Raw genomic sequence first — 25,214 nt, 5'->3', positions numbered from 1 at the left:
ATCAACGCAAGAGAAAATGGCAGTTGTAGGATGTTGACGTTTTCTATAGCCAGCAAATAGGCCTAGCATGACTGTGGATTTCCTTGCTGCTATTCAACACAGTTGTATCTGTGTTCAGTATATTTATTGAATTGCAGCCAAGGGTTTCCTTGCCGATGGCTCAAGTCTATTGTTTTAATTTTGTGATATTGAACAAGCAGTGTTGTAAAATCCTATCTAATAGAAAAGACCTTAGAGGCAAAAAAATAAAAAATAAGTACATTCGCTCAAATCAATGAGGCCCCTGAAGTCTCTCTTGCACGTTTGGCTCCCCCTAGTGCCGATACAATATATAAAAACTCCTGTCTGATTTTGTTGCTCAAAATGTTTATTGCAGACCGACTGATGTTATACTTAACTCCAGACATTGTTGAAATTATGGTTGTGTTACAAATGGCACCCTATTCCCTTTATGGTACACTCATTTTGACCAGGACCCATAGGGCTCTGGTCAAAATAGTTTCACTAAATAGGGAATAGGATGCCATTTGGAATATGTTGCTACTGGGCTTCAGCCAATACATTTGCATGCAGATGCACATCCTGTGCAGACAAACACGCCTTATGTTCCAGCCAGTCCCTGCAAAGAGAGACATGCATTAAAATGCAATTGAAATAGAAAATAACAGATAGGTGTTGAAAATGAGAACGATTTTAAGCCTTACTTCAGGACTCATCCTCATGGATCCATGTCTCCTGGTGACATCAGTTATGTTTTTCTTAGCACTGATGGAAACGAACAGGAGACTTACCACCATGTCATATCTGTGCAGTGAGTGAACACCTCTAAAATGGATGCTTTCTTTCCTCCCTACCCTGAGGTAATCACTGATCAGTGCAAGAGTGGGTGCGTGGAAACGTGCGTTCCCCATTGCTTTAATCAAAGTGTCGGATCATTGATTTCCTCATGGAAAGGAGGAACAATACATGTTAAGGGTATTTGAATAGGTCCATTGACTGTCCTGTGTGTGAGACATCCTCTAGGGTTTATAGTACCTGAGGCGTTGGAAGCCATAGTAGATCCCCCAGAAAAACCACCACCAAAACCACACCAAGGGTTACACACACGATGAGCAGCACTGGCACGTCTGAGTCGGGAGGGCTGGGTGGAGCCACCGTGTGATAAAGAGGAGACGCACACACCATTGACGTTTAATCACAACAGAAATGCAGATTTTGCACATACCCTCCTGTTGGCCTTGTTGTTTTGTACCCTAATTTATGCTCTAATGTGAAACATAAACAATTACAATTTGCTGCAGTAAACACAGTATATCATGGAAGGAGAGTAAAACAACCACATTAAATGTACATGCAAATTGAGTTCCGGAAAGGAGCAGTATCAGCATATACAGTCGGCAATGGAGTCTTCCTACGTGACATATTCCCATAATTTTGGAAGAACAGACAGTCATTTAGCTTTGGAGGATAACTATAATATGTTTTCTACCATTACTCAACAGTACAAAGTCCTTCTACCTTAGCAGTTGTGTAGCAGGGCTGTATTTGATGTACTCACAAGTGGGAGCTGTGCTGAGGGACTGATAGAGCAGCAAGCCAGAAACTCCTAATTCCTCCATAACAAGCTGAGGAAACAGACATACATTTCACTAATGTGGAAAATCAACAACTCCCTAATGGAGTCCGCAGACTCAGCAAAAAATAACAGTATTTTATTCAATTCAACCTTTCTTACTCACCAAGTGTCGGCACATACAAAACGGGATTCAAAAGTTCAACACGGCCACTCATTTCTATAAAGGACTTTCTCCTATTCTTAGTCCTGAATGCAGAGGTCAACATATCTTCCTTACTGTTATTGCTCTAAGATACGGCTTGAGATTCAGTAGGCTTATTCACTCTATCAATCAACCATGACACATCCACTAAATTCTGCCATGGAATCAGGTGCCCAAATTTACAGCAGGAATACTGTAATACGTTTTACAGTAAGGAAAATCTCTGCTGTAAAGCTAAATTACAGTATTCATCCGGCAACTCTGTAAATAATTGTGCTGTAATTAAGAAGGACATTTTTACAGTGCAGACTCTTCAACTTAAAAACTGCTAAGTAAATACAATATTCTGGGAATATTTGAAACAGCTGAAGATGATCAGAATGCCTGGAGGACAAGATGATTTCAAAAGCAGCTAAGGTTATACCATTAGGTAGGTAACATTATATCAAAATGAATGTCATGTAATACACTGACATACAGTATTTTCCTGTAAATCAAAATACTTTATTATCATCAATAAAAGATATGGGGATGGCCTAGTCCTGAAAAAAAAGTATGTTCAATGGGGACCTCTAATCTTTAAAAACCTTATTTATCCTATTTTCTGTATTTTAATGGAACATGGATTTTAGTATAAAACAGCCTCCCTGAGTCACAAAGACACGTATTGCAATAGCAGTCCAACATATTTACCACGTAACAGAAAAATGAAAACATTAAGTATACATTTTGTTCGAAAGAAAACTAAGGTTCATTCTAATAGAGATCCCTTTTAATGTGCCTATCCCCCACACAAAAGAGCATTGTAGTCCGAGAGCAAATTGTTTTGCTTTGCTTAGTCGGGGAAAACGTGGCAGCTCAGCAGCTTCTTTGTGCTGACCTCCTCCACGCATGGCGTCATTATTTTCCGAGTCATTTAAGTCACATTAAAGCGCTTAATTAATAAGCGGCCCATCCATTTGTGGGGTCTCCTTCATAGTTAGTTGAGCATTGCTTCTGAAGCCCGGGCGCCGAAGCGAATCCTTTTAATTGAGCGGTGTCAAGAGAAGCATCTGTAAACAGAAAGTCACCTCATAAATACTTCCATGGAAATATTAAATAAAGCATGTCGCAGAGGGGTTTTTGCCTTCTGAATTTTCACACAGTAGTTCCCAGGGGCCGAGTCCATCCAACTGGAATCAGTCCAGCAAGGGTTCTCTTTTCCTTTCCTTTTTACTGTTCATTCTAGTCACAAGAAGCAACACACACACAGATATGAATGGAAACATTTCAAGTCCTCATTGTTGTGGCAGTGCCTCATTCTCGCTCTGAACACGCTGAATGCGAGAGGCCACGTACGCCTCAATAAGGCCCTTTTCTCCTTCCTACTATTTGGATATATGGTGCTTCAGAAATAACACATCTGTGTGTGTTTTCCAGTGACTCATTGTTGGTACTGTTGAAAATCAACAGATAACATACACTTGACAGGCAGGGGGAGTCGACTGCGGGAAGTGTGTGTGATACAGTGTGTGTGTGTGCGCATGGGCATATGTGTGTTTTTGCTTGGTCTCCATTGCTTTAGAGTGGGGCTCCCATGGTCATCCATGCTTGTGTTTCTCCTCTTGTCAGTTGCTGGTGTGTGTGTGTCCATTGGCATCTCTCAGTGTCTAGGCCTCCCTTGGTGGGTCTGGTGTTGGAGAGAAAGAACAAGCCCTTAATTATATACAAGTCATGTTCAACATAGGCACTGACACAAACACTGGTATGGTATAGGCAGACAAACACCCAGCCAAACTACCCTGGCTGTATCCCTGCCAAATACTCTTGTCATTACTCCAGCAGAAAGATACTTGTCACTCAAGAAAAAGTGCAGGCCCCGCTATAAAAACTGCTTGGCAAGCTTCCCTGTGACTAGGGTTGCAAGGGAGGGTATATTACTGTAAACTTTTGAAGTTTCAACGATTTTTTGTAGTTTATCATTTAGTGGCACTTTTGAGTACTTCAGATTATCACAGGTGTCTGTCATTATCTCTGGCCCTCTGTGTGGCCTTATCACATATAAAATATATAAAATAATCAAATAAGATTTTAAAATACAAAATAAATGATAAAGTCAAACAATGTCCTAAATATAAACCATCAACTTAGTGAAGACCATTGGTGTTTAATATGACTTTCAACATTAAATATCCTTTATATGACCATGTCAATATGTTTTTGTTGTTATTTAATGTTGTGGCGGCAAACTGGTGAAAAAAGTAAATCGTTGGAAGAGTTGCAGAGTTAATTGAAAATAATACCATAGTTGATTAGATGCTTTTTTCATTAATTAGGGAATTTTCTCTTGTACCATATGGTCTATCCACTAGAAACTCATGGACAATATGGACACAGATATAAAAAATAAATACTATATATGAATAAATCTTTTTTAAGTTACTCAAGTATAAATTACCAAAGTTACCATAGATTGCCATAGAATGTCTGTTACTTACCAAAATTACAGAAGATTACAGTAACTTGGGTAAATTACCGGTAGTTTTGCAGCTCCACACGTGACACACATATTATACGCAACACAAATGTGCATCCCAAATTGCATCCTATTCCCTATGGGCTCTGGTCAAACGTAGTGCACTATAAAGGGAATAGGGTTCCATTTGGGACGCCGACTAACTGTCAGTGAGAATGAGAGGTGGGGAAACCAAAGAAACTAAATGCACAGAGAGTGACATGACAGAATGAGACAGGCATAATGATCACACATCTGAGACAGAGAGCCATGTGGCGATTAACGAAACATGAAATGGCTAATGAACATATATCAAACATATGGGAACGGTTGGCTCTGATATCAAACACTACTTTGGTGTTTACTTACCTGGCGTGGGTGGGCAGTGTTCCTGTGGGCATGTTGAGTATGTTGACCGTGCCTGTGTGTGTTATCAGCGTGCACGTGGTGGGCATTTCCCGAGTGCAGGTTGGCCGGCATGCTAGCACCGGGGTGTCTGCGGGGCGGGTGGGCGATGGGGTGTCTCTGTGCATTATGTACATTGACCGGGGGCCTGAGAGGGCCAGTGGGGCCCCGGTTTGGGGACTGGTGCTGGGTGCGTTCTCTGGGAATAGTCTGGAAATGAGCCATAGGGATCACGGGAGGGGGCGTGGGGGGGCGCTGGTGCCCAGGGTCACGGCCTCGAGCTTGGGTGTTGAGCAGGGCGGCCTGTGTCTGGTGGTTACGGTTGTGAAAAGGGTTAGGGGTCGTCAGTGTGTGCATCTCCAGGGCCGTCTGAGTGAGGCTACTGGGGTTCTGTGTAACAGGCTGTGTTAGTGCACCCCAACCTTGTGTTGCTGTCTGTCTCTGGTCTTGTGTGGGCTGCGGTATCATGTGTGTGTTTCCCCTACCATACTGAATCCCGGTTTGTGTCTGTGGAATGTGATTTGGATTGGCGAGAGCTCGAGTGTCGAGTGTGGTGCCTCGGGGCATGGTGGTTATTAGTCCCTGTGGAGCGCCTGGTCCCTGTTGTTGTGGTTGGGGGTTGTGGTAGCTGCGGGAGGCATTTTGCTGCCTGGGGCCAGTCTGGCTTTGAGAAGCGGTATGAGCTGTGATCTGGGATTGAGCTCTGACATCCTGCCGGGCTCTCTGCCTTGGTGTACCGTGTGCATGGGGACTGATATGCGACTGTGTGTGACTTGGAGCCCCAGGCTCAGTGTTCGTTCCATGAGCGTGGGGGAGGTTCTGGGTCTGTCTGCCCGCAGTCGGTACAGCCTTCCTGGGTGTAGATCGGCTCGGTGGGGGACTCTGGGTCTGTGCTCCTGGCCCACTCCTCCCGGTGTGTGGTCGGGATCGTCTAGCCTGGGACGGGGATTCTGTGCTATCAGAGGTGTAGCTGCTGTCAGGGGAAGCCTGTACCCTTCTGGGGGGGTTGTTGGGGTACGCCGGGGTGCCCCTCAGACGGTCCCAAGGCATTTGTTGGCGGTGTGAGCTGGCACTTGGTGTGGCATGACTGGCATCACGTGGCACAGAACTGGCCGCTGCTGGGTTGGAGTGTCTAGGCTGGGTAGCAGCAGCCTGGTCCATCTGGTAGGTCTGCGTGTTGGCGTTTCGCTGGAGAGTGTGACTTCGACCCCCGTGTGTGTAACCAGTAGGAACAGGACCAGGAGAGACTTGAGGACCAGTGTCTAAGTCACTGTGGTCAACCTGTGAAGGATCACCAGGATATGACAAGCCAATTTGCATCCTGGGATTGGAGTATGACTGTCCAGTCTGTGTGAACGTTTGTGGGTTGTTATTTTGAACTTGAAGAGCACTAGCACTGTTGGCTACATTGGTGGCGCTCAGCTGCATTGTACTGTCCTGTGGGCTTGTAAATTGTTGCTCTGACTGTTGGTTGGGTTGTTGACCATTAGTTGGATAGGAATTGAGATTGACGTGAACCGTGGCCATCTGTGCGTTGCTATTTTGCTGGTTGTGTGGCAGTGTGTTAAGGTTAACACCGACCTGAGTAGAACCCGCTTGTATGAGAATGTTTGGATTGTTTGGGTTGTTTTGAGTCATCTGTGGGAAGGTGTTGAGTGTGTTGGCATTCTGAGGTGCAGCAGTATGTGTGAAAGTGTTGTGGTCCTGCGTGGTGCCATTTTGTGGAAAGGAATTGGCATTCGGATGTTGGGCATTGTGTTGGAACCTATTTCTGCTGGCGTGGCCATTGTGTTGGAGTGTGTTAGTGTTGCGTGGCGGTGTGTGTGTGTTATCGTGGCCATCGGGTGGGACAGTGTAGAAGTTGTGAGGGTGTGTGTGTAGCGGTGGGTCAGAGTGACGGCCTCTGCCTAAAGTCCGGGTACCCTGTGGAGGGGGTTCTGTGGGCTGAAAGAGAGAGAGAAAGAGAAGAGAAAGAAATACATGAATGGGTTAATTGCTTTCAGAATCATAATATTTTGGGAAAAAGAGGAGTGTCTTACAGTAAGCATGAGTTCTGGGTTTCTCTTTTGTCCTGTGGCCTCCTTCAGTCTTCGGTCAACTGCAATAAAGCAACATTGTCACATACTGTATTCAACCATAGAAACATACGTTTCCGTTGACCATAGTATACACAGGACAATGTGAATGCTTACAAAGAGTTTACAAGATATTACTGTGACATACTTGCATTACTTCCATGGCTACACAGTGGACTTGACAGACAGACAGACAGACAGACAGACAGACAGACAGACAGACAGACAGACAGACAGACAGACAGACAGACAGACAGACAGACAGACAGACAGACAGACAGACAGACAGGACAGACAGACTCTCACTCACCTCTCTTCCAGCGCACCAGGAGTACGATAGCTATGACGATTAAGATCAGAGCGACCACACAGCCAATCACTATGCCCGCCACTGCCCCTGCACTGAGGCATGTGCCTGAGAGAGATGGGGAAGGGGGGAGGGATGAGGGGGAGGGAGGCCGAGACAGAAAAAGTGATGAGCAGGGGGATAATTAATAATGATAATGAGTCTGAGACACGGTGCCCAGACAGACAAATGGAAAAAAAGAAACGAGGTTTCAGAAAGAGTATGATGAAGTGATGGCAGGGGAAGAGAGGTGAGAGAGAATGAGTAGTGGAAGTGAAGGGAACATCAGTGAAGACAGCTGAAAGTCATAGAAAAAGAGTTAGATTCTCATTGTGAGAGCATGTGGATTGATCAATCTTTCGCTGATGGGCTAGGCTGGGCCAAAACGTTCCCCTCTCTCTTCACTCGAAGATGGATGCTGCTGCGCCGTCCAAAACTAACAGTCATCAGAACGAATCACGTCAGTGTCCGTCCTGCATAACTCACCCACGATGGCCAGGTTCGTCCCCTGCTCCGACGTGGCGCCCGTGATGGCATTGCTAGCCACGCACTTGTATTGGCCGCTCTGGTTGGTGGAGAAGGTCTGGAGGCTGAACACGCCACTGTCTGGTTGGCCAGACGCCACGGGTCCATTGTTGTATTTCCAGGAGAAAGTGGCGGGGGGCAGGGAGTCGGACACGCAGGTGAGTTGGATCGTCTGGCCTACCACTGCATCCGCTCCTCCCACACAGTCTGCCGGAGAAGCCTTGCTCAGCACAGGGGTGTCGGGACCATCTGGGGGGGGGGGGGGGGGGGGCATCAACAGACAGACTCACAGACAAACCCTGTGGCTCACAGACTGTCACAGGAAAGTTTCACCTCAAAATGCATGGGGTCAATATTACTGGGGTTGGGTATGACTAGTAGCTTCACGAGTCATTATTGCTAATGCAAATTAGCCCTGTAGCCCATATAGTGATGCGCTTCTGTGGCTTACTGGCAGTTACATTACTTGGTGTAATGCTAGCTTGTAAAACAACTAGCTCATAGTATTAGCATTTTAGCTACATTAGGCACCAAACAAAAGAAAACAGACTAAAACAAGGAAAGACTACTCTGACTTCTCAAATAAGACACACTAAAAAAAATTGCGTGTGCCCTAATTAACACAACCCTGGACAGATAGCGACTCACAGTCAGAGCCGGACCACCACATCTGGGGCCACAGTTTTTCCTGCGATTCTAATTGTGTGGTCTTACAGCTAACCTCATGCTATTCTACACATTTTGCAATTTTCTTATGTATTTTTTTTTACCCTTATTTTACCAGGTAAGTTGACCGGGATTTAACAACCCTACTCTTACGTTAAGTGCCATGAGATCTTTAGTGACCTGTAATGGAAATGATATGATTAAAGGTTTGACTAAATGATTTCACTCAGAAACCTTATAACCTGTTGAAATGTATTTGAAATAAGGCTATAATAATGGGTTAAAAACTATATTCCAATACTGTGTGTGAGTAAGACACTGTAACCACTTCAAAAAATGAGCAGGGCAGAGTTGATAAGATGACCCTGGGAAAGGAACAGGAGAAGAGGCCTCCTTAAGTTAGGGAGAGAAACAACGGCCTGGGAACAGCTAGGCTGGCAAAAGATAAGGAGAAAGGTGGTCTGAGTACTGTGGAAAAATACAGCCGCCTAAAGCTGGGTGGAGTTCTCTACTGGTGTGTGTGTGTGTGTGTGTGTGTGTGTGTGTGTGTGTGTGTGTGTGTGTGTGTGTGTGTGTTATTATAAAAGGCTTTGTACATTGTAAGTATTTTCAGAGCTCTCATAAATAGACGTTTTGACCCTTGTAGGCTGGCTATCCGTCTGCTTCATTCAACCAGAATCTTACACACTCTGGTGGGGTAGACTGAGTAGTCTAATTGAAGTTCGGTTTAAGAACATTGATAACTTAATTCATGTAACATGACCACAGAGAGTCAGGACACCCGTTTAACATCCCATGCAAAAGACGGCACCCTACACAGGGCAATGTCCCCAATCATTGCCCGGGTGCATTGGGGTATTATTATACTGAACAAAAATATAAATGCAACATGTAAAGTGTCAGTCCCATGTTTCATTAGCTGAAATAAATACAAAATCGACGCATTTTTCCATAAGTAGAAAAATCGTACTTCTCTCAAATGTTGTGCTCAAATGTGTTTACATCCCTGTTAGTGAACATTTCTCCTTTGCCAAGATAATCCATCCACCTGATTAAAACTGATTAAACAGCATGATCATCACACAGGTGCACTTTTTGCTGGGGACAATAAAAGGCCACTCTAAAATGTGCAGTTTTGACACACAACACAATTCCACAGATGTCTCAAGTTTTGAGGGAGCAAGTTTTGGCATGCTGACTGCAGGAATGTCCACCAGAGCTGAATTGTGCCAGATAATTGAATGTTCATTTCTCTATCATAAGCTGCCTCCAACATCGTTTTAGAGAATTTGGCAGTACGTCAACCGGCCTCACAACCGCAGACCACGTGTAACCATGCCAACCCAGGACCTCCACATCCAGGGAAAAACGTATTCTGATTGGCTGGGCCTGGCTCCCCACTGGATGGGTCTGGCTCCCAAGTGGGTGGCCTATGCCCTCCCAGGCCCACCCACTTGGCTGCGACCCTGCCCACTCATGTGAAATCCATAGATTAGAGCCTAATATCTTAATTTAAATTGAGTGATTTCCTTAAATGAACTGTAGCTCAGTAAAATTGTTTGAATTGTTGCGTTTACATTTTTGTTCATTCTATCTTTTTTTATACCAGATGAAAGACTACCTCCTACTGGCCCTCCAACACCACATCCAGCAGCATCTGGTCTCCCATCCAGGGACTGACCAGGACCAATCCTACTTAGCTTCAGAAGCAAGCCAGCAGTGGGATGAGGCTTAGAGAAAATTGTGCAGTTACAGTATATAGCTAATCCCATGCTATTCCACATATTTTGCCATTATGAGACTGAGAGAAAATGTTGCAGTTTTAAAGCTAATTTCCGGTTAATTACAATTCTACACATTTTGCAATGGCTTATCACGTGCTCATATGCTATCTAATTGCCCCTGGATTACCCCTGCGTGCCAAATCGGTAATCCGGCCCTGCTCACTGGTGAGACTGTGTGGGAGTCTATTTAGCTTATGTTATTAGCATTAGCAGCTGAGCATGCAATTACCCACAGTAAACTGTGAGGGTCTTTGAGGCGGTCTGAGCGCTGACGAGGTTAGAGACGGTGCAGGAGTAGACCCCGGCATCTTCCCTCCTGGCCGGGTTGATCACCAGGTCGCCCCCTTTGATAGTGACCCTGGAGTTCGAGGTGAGAGCAGAGCCCCCTTTACCCCACAGCACACTGGTCTCTGTCCCCTTGGTCCAGGTACAGCGCACAGACACATTGCCCCCCTCCAGAGCCACTGACGGCACAAACAGAGTCACGCCATCCACTGCATCTAGGGTGGGGAGAGAAGAGAAGCAGGGAGATTATAGACTGCTCCTAGATCTGTTTGTGGTGTCTTGCGAACTCCTACGGCCATTGACAACTCTTATGGTCATGCCAACTCCTATGGTAATTGTCAACTCCTACTATGTTCATTGACAACTCCTATAGTCATTATCATGCCACAAACTATTCTGGGACCAGGCTAGTGAGACGAATGTAAATACTGGAGTAGTAGACTGATTGGGAGATACACAAACAGGGAGAGCTTTTGAATGAGCCATTATTGGGCTTTCACAGTGTGATCACAGACAGAGGGGGAATCAATTCAAGCTTCAAAATACGCTGAAAAATAGAGGGACGCTTAGTGTTTTCTGCCTAAAATAATTTTGTTTAATGAAAATAATGGAGGGTTGGGAGAAGAAACATTATAAAGACATGGCAGCAGATGGTAAATAAAGGGGCAGACAAGATGCCAATGAGCGCTAGGCCTGGACTGAGAAAATAAAGATAGAAGCGCTATCTGTGACTAAAAACAATAGTAATTACAAACACTAACAGGTCTAGGCAAACAAGTGGCTATAATCACATTACACTTACATGCTCGATTTTCCACCACTGCTGTTCACTTACTTCTGTAATCCTCCCTCCCATCCTCCTCCTTTATCTCCCTCACTCATCACTTCCTCCCACCCGCCCTCATTACGTCACTCACTACATCTCTCCTTCCTTTCCACCCTCATTACGTCACTCACTACATCTCTCCTTCCTTTCCTCCCTCATTACATCACTCCTTCCTTTCCTCCCTCATTACATCACTCACTACATCCCTCCTTCCTTTCCTCCCTCATTACGTCACTCACTAAATCCCTCCTTCCTTTCCTCCCTCATTACGTCACTCACTACATCCCACCTTCCTTTCCTCCCTCCCTCCTTACCGAACACCCTGAGCTGTATGGACCTGGTGTTTTGGGCCAGGCCCGTGGTGGGCGAGGGGTCCACTGTCACTGTGTAGTTCCCCGCGTCTCCCAGCTGGGCACTGCTGATACGGAGCTGGGTGGCTGTGATGGTGACCCTGCCCTGGTACTGGGTCACAGTGTTGAGCACCGCACTGCCCCCCACCCACAGCCCCAGGGGGGTCACCCCACCTGGGTACCCCCATGTGATGGAAAACACTTGGACCACTGTGACCACCGTGAAGACCGCATCGGTGCCAGTCTGCACCAGGACTGGATCTGATTTAAACTGGATTGAGACCAGGTCCTGGGAGAGAGCGACGGAGAGGAAGACTAGAGGGTAGGAGAGGGGGGAGAAGAATGGAATACACTGCTTATCACTCATTTACCTGCTTACTTTCTTGCTTTCTTAAAGTGATTATGACAGGTTGTTATAACACTGGTATGAGAGCGTTTGAGGGGTATATAGTTGGGGGAATTATCAAAACACTTTACAAGCATATAAAAGGCCCCAAAAGTCTTCAGCAGATGAATTATACTAAACTTAATGAATATGCTCCTGATCAGTCATGGTGAATTGACTTTACAAGGTGTGCATGAGAAAGACAAAAATTGAGATGAATTGCACCGAGGTTCCCTCGTTGATCATTTGCAGTAAAACAGCAGCACACTTTTAAAGCCTTGTTAAAAACAATACAGTGCTTAACTGACTTCAGTAGAGGTGGATACTGGATAGAGAAAGTATGCATGTCCCAAATGGCACCCTGTTCCCTTTATAGTGCACTACATAGTGCTCCGATCAGGGCCCATAGGGCTCAGCAGGGCTGATAAGCCATTGGACATTGTGTATTAGAATATCACACACCCTGATAAAGGTTGTTAAGCCAAAACTTTGGTTGAATAAATTCACAAGAAGGAGAGATGAGTGTGTAACTTTATTTTTCATTTATGCAACAGAACACACGGACTAAGAATGCAGCCGAGCTGGGAAGGAGTCATTGTTTCTGTCACCTTGGAATTTCTCAAATAAAATGTAGAGCTACTCCTCCAAATTTTTTGAAATACACACATCAGCATTCTTTTCACAGGCACACCCTTTTGGTCAGCTTTAGGTTAGGGTACTCACTGAAGTCAACATTGAAGCCCCTGTCAGAAAATTGAGGGAGGAGAGATGCCTTACCTGCCAATGACAGAACTACGGGAAGCAGGTGTAAGTTCATCACATCAGTCAGGATAGCCTGTGGAGTATTTTTGACACAGACTCAAATCACAACTAAATTAAAGTGAATGAAATGTGTCTGTTTAAAACACAGAAAGAAAGAAACCCAGGCTGTGTTCTTCTGTAAACACAAATAGGACATGCTAGTAGCTTAGCGTGCTAGCATTCTAAACCAGACAGAGTACATAGGGTTAATCTATTGTGAATAAACTCACTTTCACTTAATTCAAAACACTTCTTGAAAGATTTTCATGTCAACACTTACGACAGACTTTTCTCTCTTCTCTCATGTTTCAGTTGTAAAAGCCATAAGCAGATGTTTGGCAAAACCAGTTTGTTTACGTGCGAAAGGTTTCATTTCCTGTTTCTCCACTCTCACCTGTCTCCACAGGTGTATTCATTAGTCCACACCTTAGTAAAACCTCTTGCAACGGAAAACATTGTGCAATAAAAACAAGAGTTTCTTATAGGACAAATTCAGATAGGTCCCTCCCTGTTTCACCCCTTTTCTTCTGTTTGATTCCTAGTGAATACACCCCTGTCTTGCAGACACACCTGTCCTCTTAAAGGGATCGTTCGCCTCAATTACTTGAAAGCAGCATTGTGAGCCTATGGGCCAAGAGAGCACACAATCCATGATGGGTTTGTTTATTTAGGCACACCAGCTACAAACATTAGTAGCCGATGACATCAATTAGTTTCCATTCAAAATCGCAACCATATCCTGCTGTTCTTTCTCAGTTGATGCTTGTGGGAAAACTTTAAAAAAAAATGTAATTCAAGAGCAAGTCTTATAAATGTGGGGAGCTGAATTTCTTTTGAGGTTATTTGATTGTGAAAATACATGCTAGTGCTGCCCTTTAGCAGAGACAAGGAACGATCAAACTCGCAAACGCATATTGTAGCCTTGTAATGTAGGCTGTGTGAAAAATGTATTTACCTATTAAAGCTCACAATTATAAATAAAATAAAAACATACATTGTATAAAAAGCTTCAGTTCTATCAATTCGATCTATTTAAAAACATCCAGGGAAATTAGCTCCCAAAAAAGTGAACTAAAGTAAAAAGTGTATTCTTTGTTTTTCTTTTCTTCCAGTGGAATGTTACTTGGTGGAACTAGGCTATACAGTATGTTGACTTATGGTCAAAATGCATTGTAGTTCCTTGAGAAAGAGAAATGAATTAACAAGCACTATAAGTGAGAGCTCGAAGAGGAAAATAGCCGGCAGTAAAAGGAGCATGCACATGTACGCATCATCCCAAGGGATACAAAGCAAGGGCGGGACATAAAGCATTATTACGATTATAGGTGCATCAGTGAAATTAACACAACAGTCTGTCACAGCAAAGTGAAAAGGTATTCTTTCTGAATAAATGAAAGAATGGAGCTCTTGATTATGCCTAGTAGCCAAGTCTTACTCATTGTTTCTGTGCATTCTTTCTACACCAATCTACTGGTAGTAGATACATAACTTCAGGCCCGTAGCTACTGTACATATGACACATGCAAGTCAGTTAAGAACAAATTCTTATTTACAATGACGGCCTTCCCCCTGCCAAACCGTAACCCGGACGACGCTGGGCCAATTGTGCGCCGCCCTATGGGACTCCGAATCACGGCCGGTTGTGGTACAGCCTGGAATCGAACCAGGGTCTGTAGTGACGCCTCTAGCACTGAGATGCAGTGCTTTAGACCGATGCGCCACTCGGGAGCCCATGAAATGCCCAGATCGCTGCTCAACTAGAGGCGGTAGTATCTCCGTCCCATGGATAGAATTTTCACCAAAAGGCACAGTAAGGCAAACATGGGAAAAACATGGTGAGTAAGAAAGGAAGACAAGTTGACCAACATGCTGCACAACAGGCATCAATGGAGGTCTTGACCATGGTCATTTGTACCGTCAGTGAGGTCCTTGTCCGATCCTCAACAAGTCTTACTGGCCACCGAGATCAGTGCCCCATGACACTCCAAACACCAAATGGTGTCAGCTTCCTGTGCTTGACGGCAGAAGTGTCAGAAATGGTTGAGAGTGTAAATAAAGATTTGGACTTTTCCAACTCGGGAATCCCCAGCCACACCTGACGAGCTTCAGGATAAGTTGAACCATGCTGACATTGCCATGGTTTCTTTGAATGATATACTTCCATTCAGGGAGAATGAGAAACTTTCAGAGACCCAATTAAGGGCATTGGCCTTTTGTGAGAAACTCTGCAGTTCTCATTTCCTGTCTACCAATGCAGAGGGCGCATACCAACTCCACCTGGACACGAGCCCTAATAAGGTTATTATCACTCTGGTCTTCTCAATCCTAACAGCAAATGCAACAGAATCTACTTTGGGAGCAACAAAACCTGAAACCAGCAGTATATTTGTGAACAATCTGTTGTCCCACATGGAGGACAAATCTTCTTCTGGTACACCTTCTTTGTACTCTATGAGATCGGTGATGACTCTGACGATATCACTATTAGTGACAGAACTGGGTCCTCTTGGAGTCTCCCTATTATGTCGCATCACTGTAAGTTTCAGGCTAAGGCTGTAAGAGCAGTAAGCGAGATGCTCATTAGTTCGTCCACAGAGTCTGATTTACACGGCCGGTTGTGATACAGCCTGGAATCAAACCAGGGTCTGTAGGGATGCCTCTAGCACTGAGATGCAGTGCTTTAGACCGATGCGCCACTCGGGAGCCCATGAAATGCCCAGATAGCTGCTCAGCTAGTGGCAGTAGTCACTGCCCAGCTCCCTGAACATACACTACATGATCAAAAGTATGTGGACACCAGCTTGTTGAACATCTCATTCCAAAATCATGGCCATTAATATGGAGTTGGTCCCCCCTTTGCTGATATAACAGCCTATACTCATCTGGGAAGGCTTTCCACTAGATGTTGGAACATTGCTGCAGGGACTTGCTTCCATTCAGCCACAAGAGCATTATTGAGGTCGGGCACTGATGTTGGGCAATTAGGCCTGGCTCGCAGTCGGCGTTCCAATTCATCCCAAAGGTGTTCGATGGGGTTGAGGTCAGACCTCTGTGCAGGCCAGTCAAGTTCTCCCACACCGATTCTGACCAACCATTTCTGTACGGACCTCGCTTTGTGCACGGGGGAATTGTCATACTGAAACAGGAAAGGGCCATCCCCAAACTGTTGCCACAAGGTTGGAAGCACAGAATAGTCTAGAATGCCATTGTATGCTGTAGCGTTAAGATTTCCCTTCACTGCAACTAAGGGGCCTAGCCCGAACCATGAAAAACAGCCCTAGACCATTATTTTTCCTGCACCGAACTTTACAGTTGGCACTATGCATTCGGGCTGGTAGCGTTCTCCTGGCATCCTCCAAACCCAGATTTGTCCGTCAGACAGCCAGATGGTGAAGCATGATTCAACACTCCAGAGAACACATTTCTGGCCATGGAAACCCATTTAGTGAAGCTCCCGACGAACAGTTCTTGTGCTGAAGTTGCTTCTAGAGGTAGTTTGGAACTAGTGAGTTTTGCAACCGAGGACAGACGATTTTTACGCGCTACACGCTTCAGCACTTGGCGGTCCTGTTCTGTGAGCTTCTGTGGCCTACCACTCCTCGGCAAGAGCCGCTGTTGCTCCTAGACATCTGAATGAGACAAGATGTGTGTCTGATCACACAGTGGGCTCAGAGAGTGTTGAAGACCAGGATAAATCTATCCTGAGTTGCACCTCTTCCACCATGCCCATAATCCCATATGACCAGCCAACATCCCCCCATTACTAGCCTCACAGTTAAGCCAGGGAAAGCTAGTGTTGGACTTTGTGACAGCACGATGAGTAGAGAGAGCCTGGACAAGGAGCTGAAAGTTATCCAGAGCACCTCCTCATCTGCAAGCATCACTGATTTTCCCACATCTAAGGGAACACCCTCCCTCATGGACAGAACCCTTCGGGTCATTAAGGCACTGTAGGAAAGAGCTAGAAGTGGCACAACCAGCCTTGTCTCCCAGTCAGAGGTGTTTAGATAAGGTCACCACGGCAATATGTTGGCAGCATGGGAGGATGCCGCTTCAGCTGAGAGAACGCCTCAAGGCCCTTCTCTCCACAGGCTACCTCCGGCCATTCATAGACCACCTGGTGGAGCAGATCTGCACCTTCCTTCTGCAGAACAGTACCCCGGTGTCTTCTGTGGCCTACAGATCTCAGTATGAATCTGCTCTCATGAGCAGAAGGCAGACAGGTGAGCTCCAGAGGGAGCCATCAGCAGAGGGATACTGGGGGATAGTCTATGCCTTCACAGAGCATACTCTTAAATCCCTTCGAGAGCACTTCCTCAAATACCTCCTTCCTCCACTAGGAGATACTGATGTGGCCTTCTGCTCTCCCTCTGTCAGAGGCATTGTGAGTCTGACCACCTGCTTTTTCTTCACATACAGGCCTGCTCAGCTCAGGGTGTTCTAAGTCACTCTCCAAGATCTGCTAAGGATTAGTCAATCTCTTCACGCGAGTGATGGCAAAAAAATTGGCAGATTTCCGGGCTCCTGATTCCTGATGTGAGGCCGACTGGTGAATCGTACCTCTCTTCCATCAATGAGAGCTGTAAAGAAACTGTTAATTGCACTAGCCCAGTTTGCGCTCAAAAAGGATCCCCAGGAAAAGAAACTTGATCCCAACCAGAGCGAGCGGTCCAGTGGTTCCAGAGTTGAGGCCGTTGCCAATCCTAGCCTCCCCACAGCCAAACCAGGGACAACTGAGAAGAGCAAGAAGATGTACTTTCTTGAAAGGCTTCGGAAAATTAGCATCACAAAAAAGGTAGAGTATAGTGTCTTTAGGAAATGGCGTACATTTCCTTTGATTATCCAGAATTAGTTCACATTGTGTGCATGTAATCCGTATGGGTAACTGATGATATTACAATTAATTAAGTCAAGAGAAAAGTACAATACTGAAAATAGCAGAATAAATTGTCAGGTTATATTATACAGTGAGGGAAAAAGTATTTGATCCCCTGCTGATTTTGTACGTTTGCCCACTGACAAAGAAATGATAAGTCTATCATTTTAAATGGTAGGTTTATTTGAACAGTGAGAGACAGAATAACAAAAAAATCCAGAAAAACGCATGGCAAAAATGTTATAAATTGATTTGCATTTTAATGAGGGAAATAAGTATTTGACCACCTCTCAATCAGAAAGATTTCTGGCTCCCAGGTGTCTTTTATACAGGTAACAAGCTGAGATTAGGAGCACGCTCTTAAAGGGAGTGCTCCTAATCTCAGTTTGTTACCTGTATAAAAGACACCTGTCCACAGAAGCAATCAATCAATCAGATTCCAGGACAAACAAAGATTGTAGACCTACACAAGGCTGGAATGGGCTACAAGACCATCGCCAAGCAGCTTGGTGAGAAGGTGACAACAGTTGGTGCGATTATTCGCAAATGGAAGAAACACAAAAGAACTGTCAATCTCCCTCGGCCTGGGGCTCCATGCAAGATCTCACCTCGTGGAGTTGCAATGATCATGAGAACAGTGAGGAATCAGCCCAGAACTACACGGGAGGATCTTGTTAATGATCTCAAAGCAGCTGGGACCATAGTCACCAAGAAAACAATTGGTAACACACTACGCCGTGAAGGACTGAAATCCTGCAGTGCCCGCAAGGTCCCCCTGCTCAAGAAAGCACATATACATCCCCGTCTGAAGTTTGCCAATGAACATCTGAACGATTCAGAGGACAACTGGATGAAAGTTTTGTGGTCAGATGAGACCAAAATGGAGCTCTTTGGCATCAACTGAACTCGCCGTGTTTGGAGGAGGAGGAATGCTGCCTATGACCCCAAGAAGACCATCCCCACCGTCAAACATGAAGGTGTAAACATTATGCTTTGGGGGTGTTTTCTGCTAAGGGGACAGGACAACTTCACCGCATCAAAGGGACGATGAACGGGGCCATGTACCATCAAATCTTGGGTGAGAACCTCCTTCCCTCAGCCAGGGCATTGAAAATGGGTCGTGGATGGGTATTCCAGCATGACAATGACCCAAAACACACGACCAAGGCAACAAAGGAGTGGCTCAAGAAGAAGCACATTAAGGTCATGGAGTGGCCTAGCCAGTCTCCAGACCTTAATCCCATAGAAAATCTGTGGAGGGAGCTAAAGGTTCGAGTTGCCAAACTTCAGCCTCGAAACCTTAATGACTTGGAGAAGATCTGCAAAGAGGAGTGGGACAAAATCCCTCCTGAGATGTGTGCAAACCTGGTGGCCAACTACAAGAAACGTCTGACCTCAGTGATTGCCAACAAGGGTTTTGCCACCAAGTACTAAGTCATGTTTTGCAGAGGGGTCAAATACTTATTTCCCTCATTAAAATGCAAATCATTTTATAACATTTTTGACATGCATTTTTCTGGATGTTTTTGTTGTTATTCTGTCTCTCACTGTTCAAATAAACCTACCATTAAAATGATAGACTGATCATTTCTTTGTCAGTGGGCAAACGTACAAAATCAGCAGGGGATCAAATACATTTTTTCCCCTCACTGTATGTTAATTGTCTTCCTCTGTTTACATGTACAGTAAACAATCAGAGTGGCAACAAAGTGGATCCATCTCAGTCCAGTCGTGTTGAGACAGTCCCCATGCCCCTGCTGCTGCTGTGGTCTATAACAGTGAATATCAGTATTGACCTCTCTCTCTCTCTTTGTGACAATATTCTCTACATACACAAACAATAGGGACCTTATTCAAAATGTCTTACCAACCTGCGGTGTGGTGGGGATATTTAATGAAATGAATACTGAAAATAACACAAAGAGTGGTGGTGTTAATATTTGCTGATTCATTTCAAACCCTAAAGCAATTATCGCCATTAATCTGATCGTCTGTCAGGTGCAATACATACAATATTTGCTTGACTGATATTCAAAAGAAATATTCCGTTTTCATTCTCCAGTGCTACAACACCACAGACGATACCAGCACTTGAAGAGAGTTTTTCCCGTGTGTATCAAAAATGGTTCACCACCCAAAGGACAGCCAGCCGACTTGACACAACTAAGGGATGCATTGGAGTCAATATGGGCCAGCATCCCTTTGGAACACTTTCGACACCTTCTAGTCCATGCACCGACGAATTAAGGCTGTTCTAAAGGCAACGGGGGAGGAGGGATCAGTATTAAGGTGTTCCTAATGTTTTGTCCAACCAGCGTATATGTATATAAATCTCACACACACACACACATATATATGTGTGTGTGTGACATTTTTTTTTTGGGGGGGGGGGTGTACTTTGCTAACAAACCTTCCCCTTGGGAAACGATTTAAATGGTAAAGTGTTGGGGTAAATAGTGTTGGGGTGAGAGTTACTGACTATACCGGCTGGGGGTCACGAAGTGCGAGCGGCTCGGGCTGGCTGATCTATTGGTTCTCTCTGTATTTAAAACAAAGGATATTTGTGGTGGCTGGATGGGCTGGGCGGCTCGGATGGCTCAGGCCGGTGTTACGTTTTGGACCCTACCATTATTTGTCAGTGTCATGTGGATGCATTTGGAAATGCGTGCACATGGAGGTGTGTACGGGGGATGGACATGTGTCTTGGCGGATGGATGTGTGTCTGCTTGTCCGCACGCATGGACATGGGCTCAGTAGGACCGAGGGTAACGTAGCTCCTTACTTAGGTATCTGAACATCTTTGATAATATAGATAATTGTTTGTGAGTGGATCTCTATGTATTTGAAGGGAGGCTGTTGTTATGAATGTGACTTGGGTCTCTGCTCTCTATCCAGCATTGATGTTGAGTGATATGTATGAATTTCAATATCTTTCCTGCAACAACAAAAAAAGTACCCTATCGTCATACTTGAGTAAAAGTAATGATTCCGTAACAGAAAATAACTCAAGTATAAGTCAACCAGTAGAATACTACTTGAGCAAAAGTCTAAAAGTATTTGGTTTTAAATATACGTAAGTATCAAAAGTAAATGTAATCGCTAAAATATACTTAAGTATCAAAAGTACAAGTCATTTCTAATTCCTTATATTAAGCAAACCAGATAACACCATTTTCTTTTCTTTTTTTTCACGGATAGAGAAGCATGTGTTTAGTGAGTCTGTCAGATCAGGCAGTAGGGATGACCTCTTGATACGTGCGTGAATTGGACCATTTTCCTGTCCCACTAAGAATTCAAAATGTAACGACAACTTTTGTGTGTCAGGGAAAATGTACGGAGTAAAAAGTTAATTATTTTCCTTAGGAATGTAGTGAAGTAAAAGTCAACGCTGTCAAAAATAAATAGTAAAATAAAGATACCAATACAGATACCCCCAAAAAAACGACTTAAGTAGTACTTTAAAGTATTTTTACTTAAGTACTTTACAACACTGAACATGAATGTAGGAATGACAATTGAAAACAGCGATAGTCTTGAAAATACTGTTTCATCCAATGTAGGGTTCGAACATAAGTCTGCAATGTGGAATTGTTTCCTTTTTTAAGGGCATTTGAGTGCCTTGCACCGTATCCGTACAAGGATGAATTCAAGTGTATGACTATTCAGTCAGGAGTACCATCTGGTACAAGGGAGATACTGTACAATGGGAGTTACTTTCTGTTACTCCCCTAGGTACTGTAGGAGTCACTCCCTTATCACAAGGCTCAGTTTCATTCCTGCCATACTGAATTGTGGAAAGGGAAGAAAAACAGGTTCAACACTTACATACAGTAGCTATTTTAAGTGCCAGTCGGCATTGAGTTTGATGTCCTTCAAATCAGGAAACATTAGGCAAGAAAATAGAAATATATCAAGCTGACCTGTACGGGGACCCTACAGAACATCCAAAAGGTAAGCTATGAAGACCTGTCTTTTGTATTTCTGAATAACCTGGATGCCGCTGCTTTTAGTTGTCATATTTGGCATTCTTTGGCATGACAAGTTGAAATGGGTGCTACAACAGAATCACTGGCACCCAGGCAAGTGTTACAATCAACAGTAACCGTGAGCTCAAAGTTTAACTAGCCAACTGAGCATATTATCTTGTTACCATGGCTTTTGGCCATGTTTAGAATGTCTGCTTATATCAGGTACAAAAGAATGAACGGAAGGGATTGACAGGAAAAGGATACAGTATTATGTAATATAGGATGCCGCCACATAAATAGATTTGGTGTCTCATTGTACAGTAATACAGAGCAGGTTAAAAATACGCAAGAAAGGTTTGAATATTTTAATAGCAATTCTAACTGCTCTGAAACTGCTCTGAATGCGTAGTATTGTTTTATATCTTTTGTGATGGTTAATTTCATTACTATCAAATGAGGAGAGACAAACTTATCACACAAGTCAGAGTTATACTTAAACTAAATCTTTAATCACTTATTAATAAGGGAGCAGGTCAATACAACACACACACATAAAGTGAATAGATTGAGTGCTCGTTGAGAGCCCCGAGACAAAAGTACAAAGGTATTTTATAGCCAAGATACACCCCTTTCAACCTACATGACAAACAACAGATGTATAGAATGGGTCACAAGGTTAAGATTTGTATGAAAGATACTTATAATTCACAGCAGACAGTATTTTCTATAAAGACAGTTTTCATTGTATTAGGGACCAGTGTCTGGCCCCCCAACTCCATACTGGAGTCATGTCTTCCTGGTACCGTATAGAACAGAAACATTAACTCATGCTCTGGAATGCGGTCTCTTTAGGCTTTATCCCCCAAAAGACATGGTAAATCTCCTGTCAGTGTGATCTCCCAGAGGCCCGTCCTCAGTAGAACACACACAGATGAGCGTTCTAGCAACCCCTTATTCTGTTGCATAAAACAACCATTTGATGCAATAACAGCATTAGAACATAATCTTGTAATTTTCACCATACTATGTTGCCACAGAACCATCTCCAAGGGGAAAAAAATGATGTCAAGCCCATTGAAACACATTTTATGCATATACTGTAGCTAACAATGATCAAAATACAGCTTATTGTTGTTTGATTTGAATAGCATTTTGCCATCAAAGCCCATTCAAATACATTAGGGGGATATGCCTCCGCCCCTGAACACGGGAGTGATAGAGTGCACGTTTAAATGCTGTTGCAAACTCTTTCGCTCTTTGTCCTCAGCATTGTAAAATCTAAATAGCTCTGCAGATGTGATGGAAACACAGCATATCCTGGTCTGGCGTATTTGTCTGATCCTGGCCCTCTGTGAGTTTTTATAATCCACCATTTGTCAGTAAGATATTGCCCTGCAAAAATAACTTTATGGTACAGTAATGTGTACATAAGACGTACAGTAACTCCTTGTCTATCTTTCCTCAGTGCCCCACCCACACCAATGCCTGTCAGTGCATTTCCAGAACAAGGGTCTCCTTTATGTGGCTCCGGGGAGAGAGCTGGTCCTGCGGACCCAGTTCCAGATTACACCAACAGAGAAGATCATCATGGTGATTTGGGACCGCCAGACTGAGAAGGGTCAGGGACAGGTCAGGCTGGCCAATCACCAAGATGCACCTGGCAATCCTCTAGACCAGAAGGGGGCCTTATTTAGGGTGGAGAATATAAGTTCATCTGACTATGGAATGTACACCATCACTGTGACTGACCAGATGGGGAACGAGCAATCAGCAAATATACTTGTTAGAGAGATTGGTGAGAAACAGCTACACCAATAATTCTGGTCACTACCTAGATTTTGTTAGGGTCAAATACTGTGCAAACTGAAAAGTCATATTACCTTGACGTTAGCCTCGGTCACAGGCTTTCACCTCACCTTCCGAACAATGTGAGTGAAGCCTGGGTGCCGAGGCTACCCTTATGTGCAGAACTATGTAAGGACGCAGAAACCAATATAACTATATTTGGACTATTTGTTCTGCCTAACTTTTTCTCTCCCTCCCTCTCGCCTAGTTGCTGCTCCTGTGGCGTCTTTGTCGCTCCAGTGTGAGGTGGCCAATGACAGGGCACAGTGGGACAGCCCAGTGTTTTCCTGGTTGGTGGATGAGGTAGAGCTGTCCAATCAGACAGCCAATCTCTCTGCAGATGGCAGGAGACTCTACGTGTCCGGAATGAAGGGCCACAACTACACCTGTGTTGTCAACAGCAGTCTGGGGACAAGTGTCACATACTACGTCACTGGTATACATGCATTATGATTATTTATTATGACTATTTTGAGTTTTTTTAGTCTTTCATGCTTCTTTGTTGTTGCCTAGATTCTCCTACACCATCCCAAAGTAACCAATCCTGTAACACTCTGTGTGGCGTATTACTGGGCTTCATCATAGCGCTTCTATTCACATGTGGATATCTCTACTGGTAAGATTACAGAACATCTCCCTGGCTTGTCTTTTACAGTAATACACTCATTTGGCACATGAATAAACTCCTGGTATAGTGTTTGGTACGTGCACACTTTTGACATTGCTGTGTGTTGTTAACAGGAAATGCAGACAGCGGAGGACGAATGGGAGGACATGACCTTAGGAGGGCCATCGCGTTCCGTTATCAGTCTTATTTATGGCACTTATTTATGACACTTATTTATGGCACTTATTAATGGCACGCTCACACAAGTCTTTAATATTCTATTGCAATAAGTCACACTACCAGACCAAATATGATTCCTATCAAGAGCTGTGGCCCTATTCACCATCACTAAAATATATTTATATGCCTATTTATCAAATTAAAATTGTATTGATCACATACATATATTTAGAAGATGTTATTGCGGGTATAGTGAAATGCTTGTTATTGGTGTATTTCATTTTACATTTACGTCATTTAGCAGACGCTCTTATCCAGAGCGACTTACAAATTGTATTTCTATGCCTATTTGTGGTATTTATTGATGCAGTGTCCACACATATATTTTGACTAATTATATCTTTGTATCTTTTTTTTTTTTAAGTACTCTATGCCATCACATTTACATTGTGCACATGTACAAATGAACCTGAACTTAAACCTACTTTTGTGATGCCTATGTATGATATAAAGCAAATGGGGGAAAAAAATCACATGATTGTGACGGACTGTGTGGATTTAACCTATTTCATAACCTGATAGGAAATCTTTGAAAGCGTCCATTTTGCTACACTTCCATAGGACACAGTGAAGAGACATAGAAACACAGCAGTCTGGATGAGTGAGGAAAAGCACAGCACCACCTATTTAATAGCGCCATCCACTGGCTTGTTTTTAGAAATTCCTCTATTCAAAATATCACTTCAATGTACAACTTTGGTTTTAGAAGTCGGGGGGGTTTATCGAGTCGGATAAAAAAATCCAAACATCCTACCTGACCGCTCGGAGGCGTCTGCATGGTCCTAAAGAACACCGTTGCCTCGTTTTGTATGCCATTCTAATGATAAAACTGGGGGGGGGACAAACAATGGATGTCATTGTCATTCACAGAGAACTTGAATTGGAAATACTGTACCGTATTGTTAATTGTTTTGCAAATGTAGATAAGATGATTTAATTAAAGTCGCACTCCAGTCTC

The 25,214-nt window shown here is 44.0% G+C and overlaps 2 protein-coding genes and 1 long non-coding RNA gene across 3 annotated transcripts; 1 reads left to right on the top strand and 2 right to left on the bottom strand.

Annotated features, from left to right (window-relative positions):
- Nucleotides 1-346: 346 nt before the first annotated feature.
- Nucleotides 347-815, bottom strand: LOC115177171 (uncharacterized). The gene is made up of 2 exons (XR_003872365.1): nucleotides 705-815; nucleotides 347-619 (listed from the first exon to the last, which is right to left on the bottom strand). It is a non-coding gene; the product is annotated as an uncharacterized LOC115177171 (long non-coding RNA).
- An 875-nt stretch (nucleotides 816-1,690) lies between these two features.
- On the bottom strand, nucleotides 1,691-13,385 carry LOC115177160 (mucin-5AC-like). Its single transcript, XM_029737722.1, has 9 exons — nucleotides 13,001-13,385; nucleotides 12,697-12,754; nucleotides 11,499-11,849; nucleotides 10,307-10,573; nucleotides 7,585-7,872; nucleotides 7,063-7,167; nucleotides 6,717-6,775; nucleotides 4,642-6,621; nucleotides 1,691-3,447 (listed from the first exon to the last, which is right to left on the bottom strand). Exons 2-9 carry the CDS (start codon nucleotides 12,734-12,736, stop codon nucleotides 3,421-3,423), a joined length of 3,117 nt encoding a protein of 1,038 aa, XP_029593582.1. The 5' UTR covers nucleotides 12,737-12,754; nucleotides 13,001-13,385; the 3' UTR covers nucleotides 1,691-3,420.
- A 7,970-nt stretch (nucleotides 13,386-21,355) lies between these two features.
- LOC115177151 (uncharacterized) lies at nucleotides 21,356-25,214 on the top strand. The gene is made up of 6 exons (XM_029737712.1): nucleotides 21,356-21,547; nucleotides 22,832-22,915; nucleotides 23,030-23,359; nucleotides 23,618-23,845; nucleotides 23,923-24,025; nucleotides 24,151-25,214. Exons 2-6 carry the CDS (start codon nucleotides 22,864-22,866, stop codon nucleotides 24,185-24,187), a joined length of 750 nt encoding a protein of 249 aa, XP_029593572.1. The 5' UTR covers nucleotides 21,356-21,547; nucleotides 22,832-22,863; the 3' UTR covers nucleotides 24,188-25,214.

This window comes from Salmo trutta, chromosome 3, assembly GCF_901001165.1.
Source record: "Salmo trutta chromosome 3, fSalTru1.1, whole genome shotgun sequence".
NCBI classification, from domain to species: Eukaryota; Metazoa; Chordata; class Actinopteri; order Salmoniformes; family Salmonidae; genus Salmo; species Salmo trutta.
Note: the sequence above shows the minus strand (reverse complement) of the source record. Positions and strands in the feature narration are given on the sequence as shown.

What these genes read in the sequence shown, in the direction of transcription:
- LOC115177160 (XM_029737722.1), bottom strand. Translation starts at nt 12,736, where the DNA reads ATGAACTTACACCTGCTTCCCGTAGTTCTGTCATTGGCAG. An exon ending in AAAGACCCTCACAGTTTACT is followed by an intron (nt 7,873 to 10,306) that starts GTGGGTAATTGC and finishes CCCCCCCCCCAG; the next exon opens with ATGGTCCCGACACCCCTGTG. An exon ending in ACCCAGAACTCATGCTTACT is followed by an intron (nt 6,622 to 6,716) that starts GTAAGACACTCC and finishes TCTCTCTTTCAG; the next exon opens with CCCACAGAACCCCCTCCACA.
- LOC115177151 (XM_029737712.1), top strand. Translation starts at nt 22,864, where the DNA reads ATGGAAACACAGCATATCCTGGTCTGGCGTATTTGTCTGATCCTGGCC. An exon ending in TTGTCTGATCCTGGCCCTCT is followed by an intron (nt 22,916 to 23,029) that starts GTGAGTTTTTAT and finishes ATCTTTCCTCAG; the next exon opens with TGCCCCACCCACACCAATGC. An exon ending in ACATGTGGATATCTCTACTG is followed by an intron (nt 24,026 to 24,150) that starts GTAAGATTACAG and finishes TGTTGTTAACAG; the next exon opens with GAAATGCAGACAGCGGAGGA.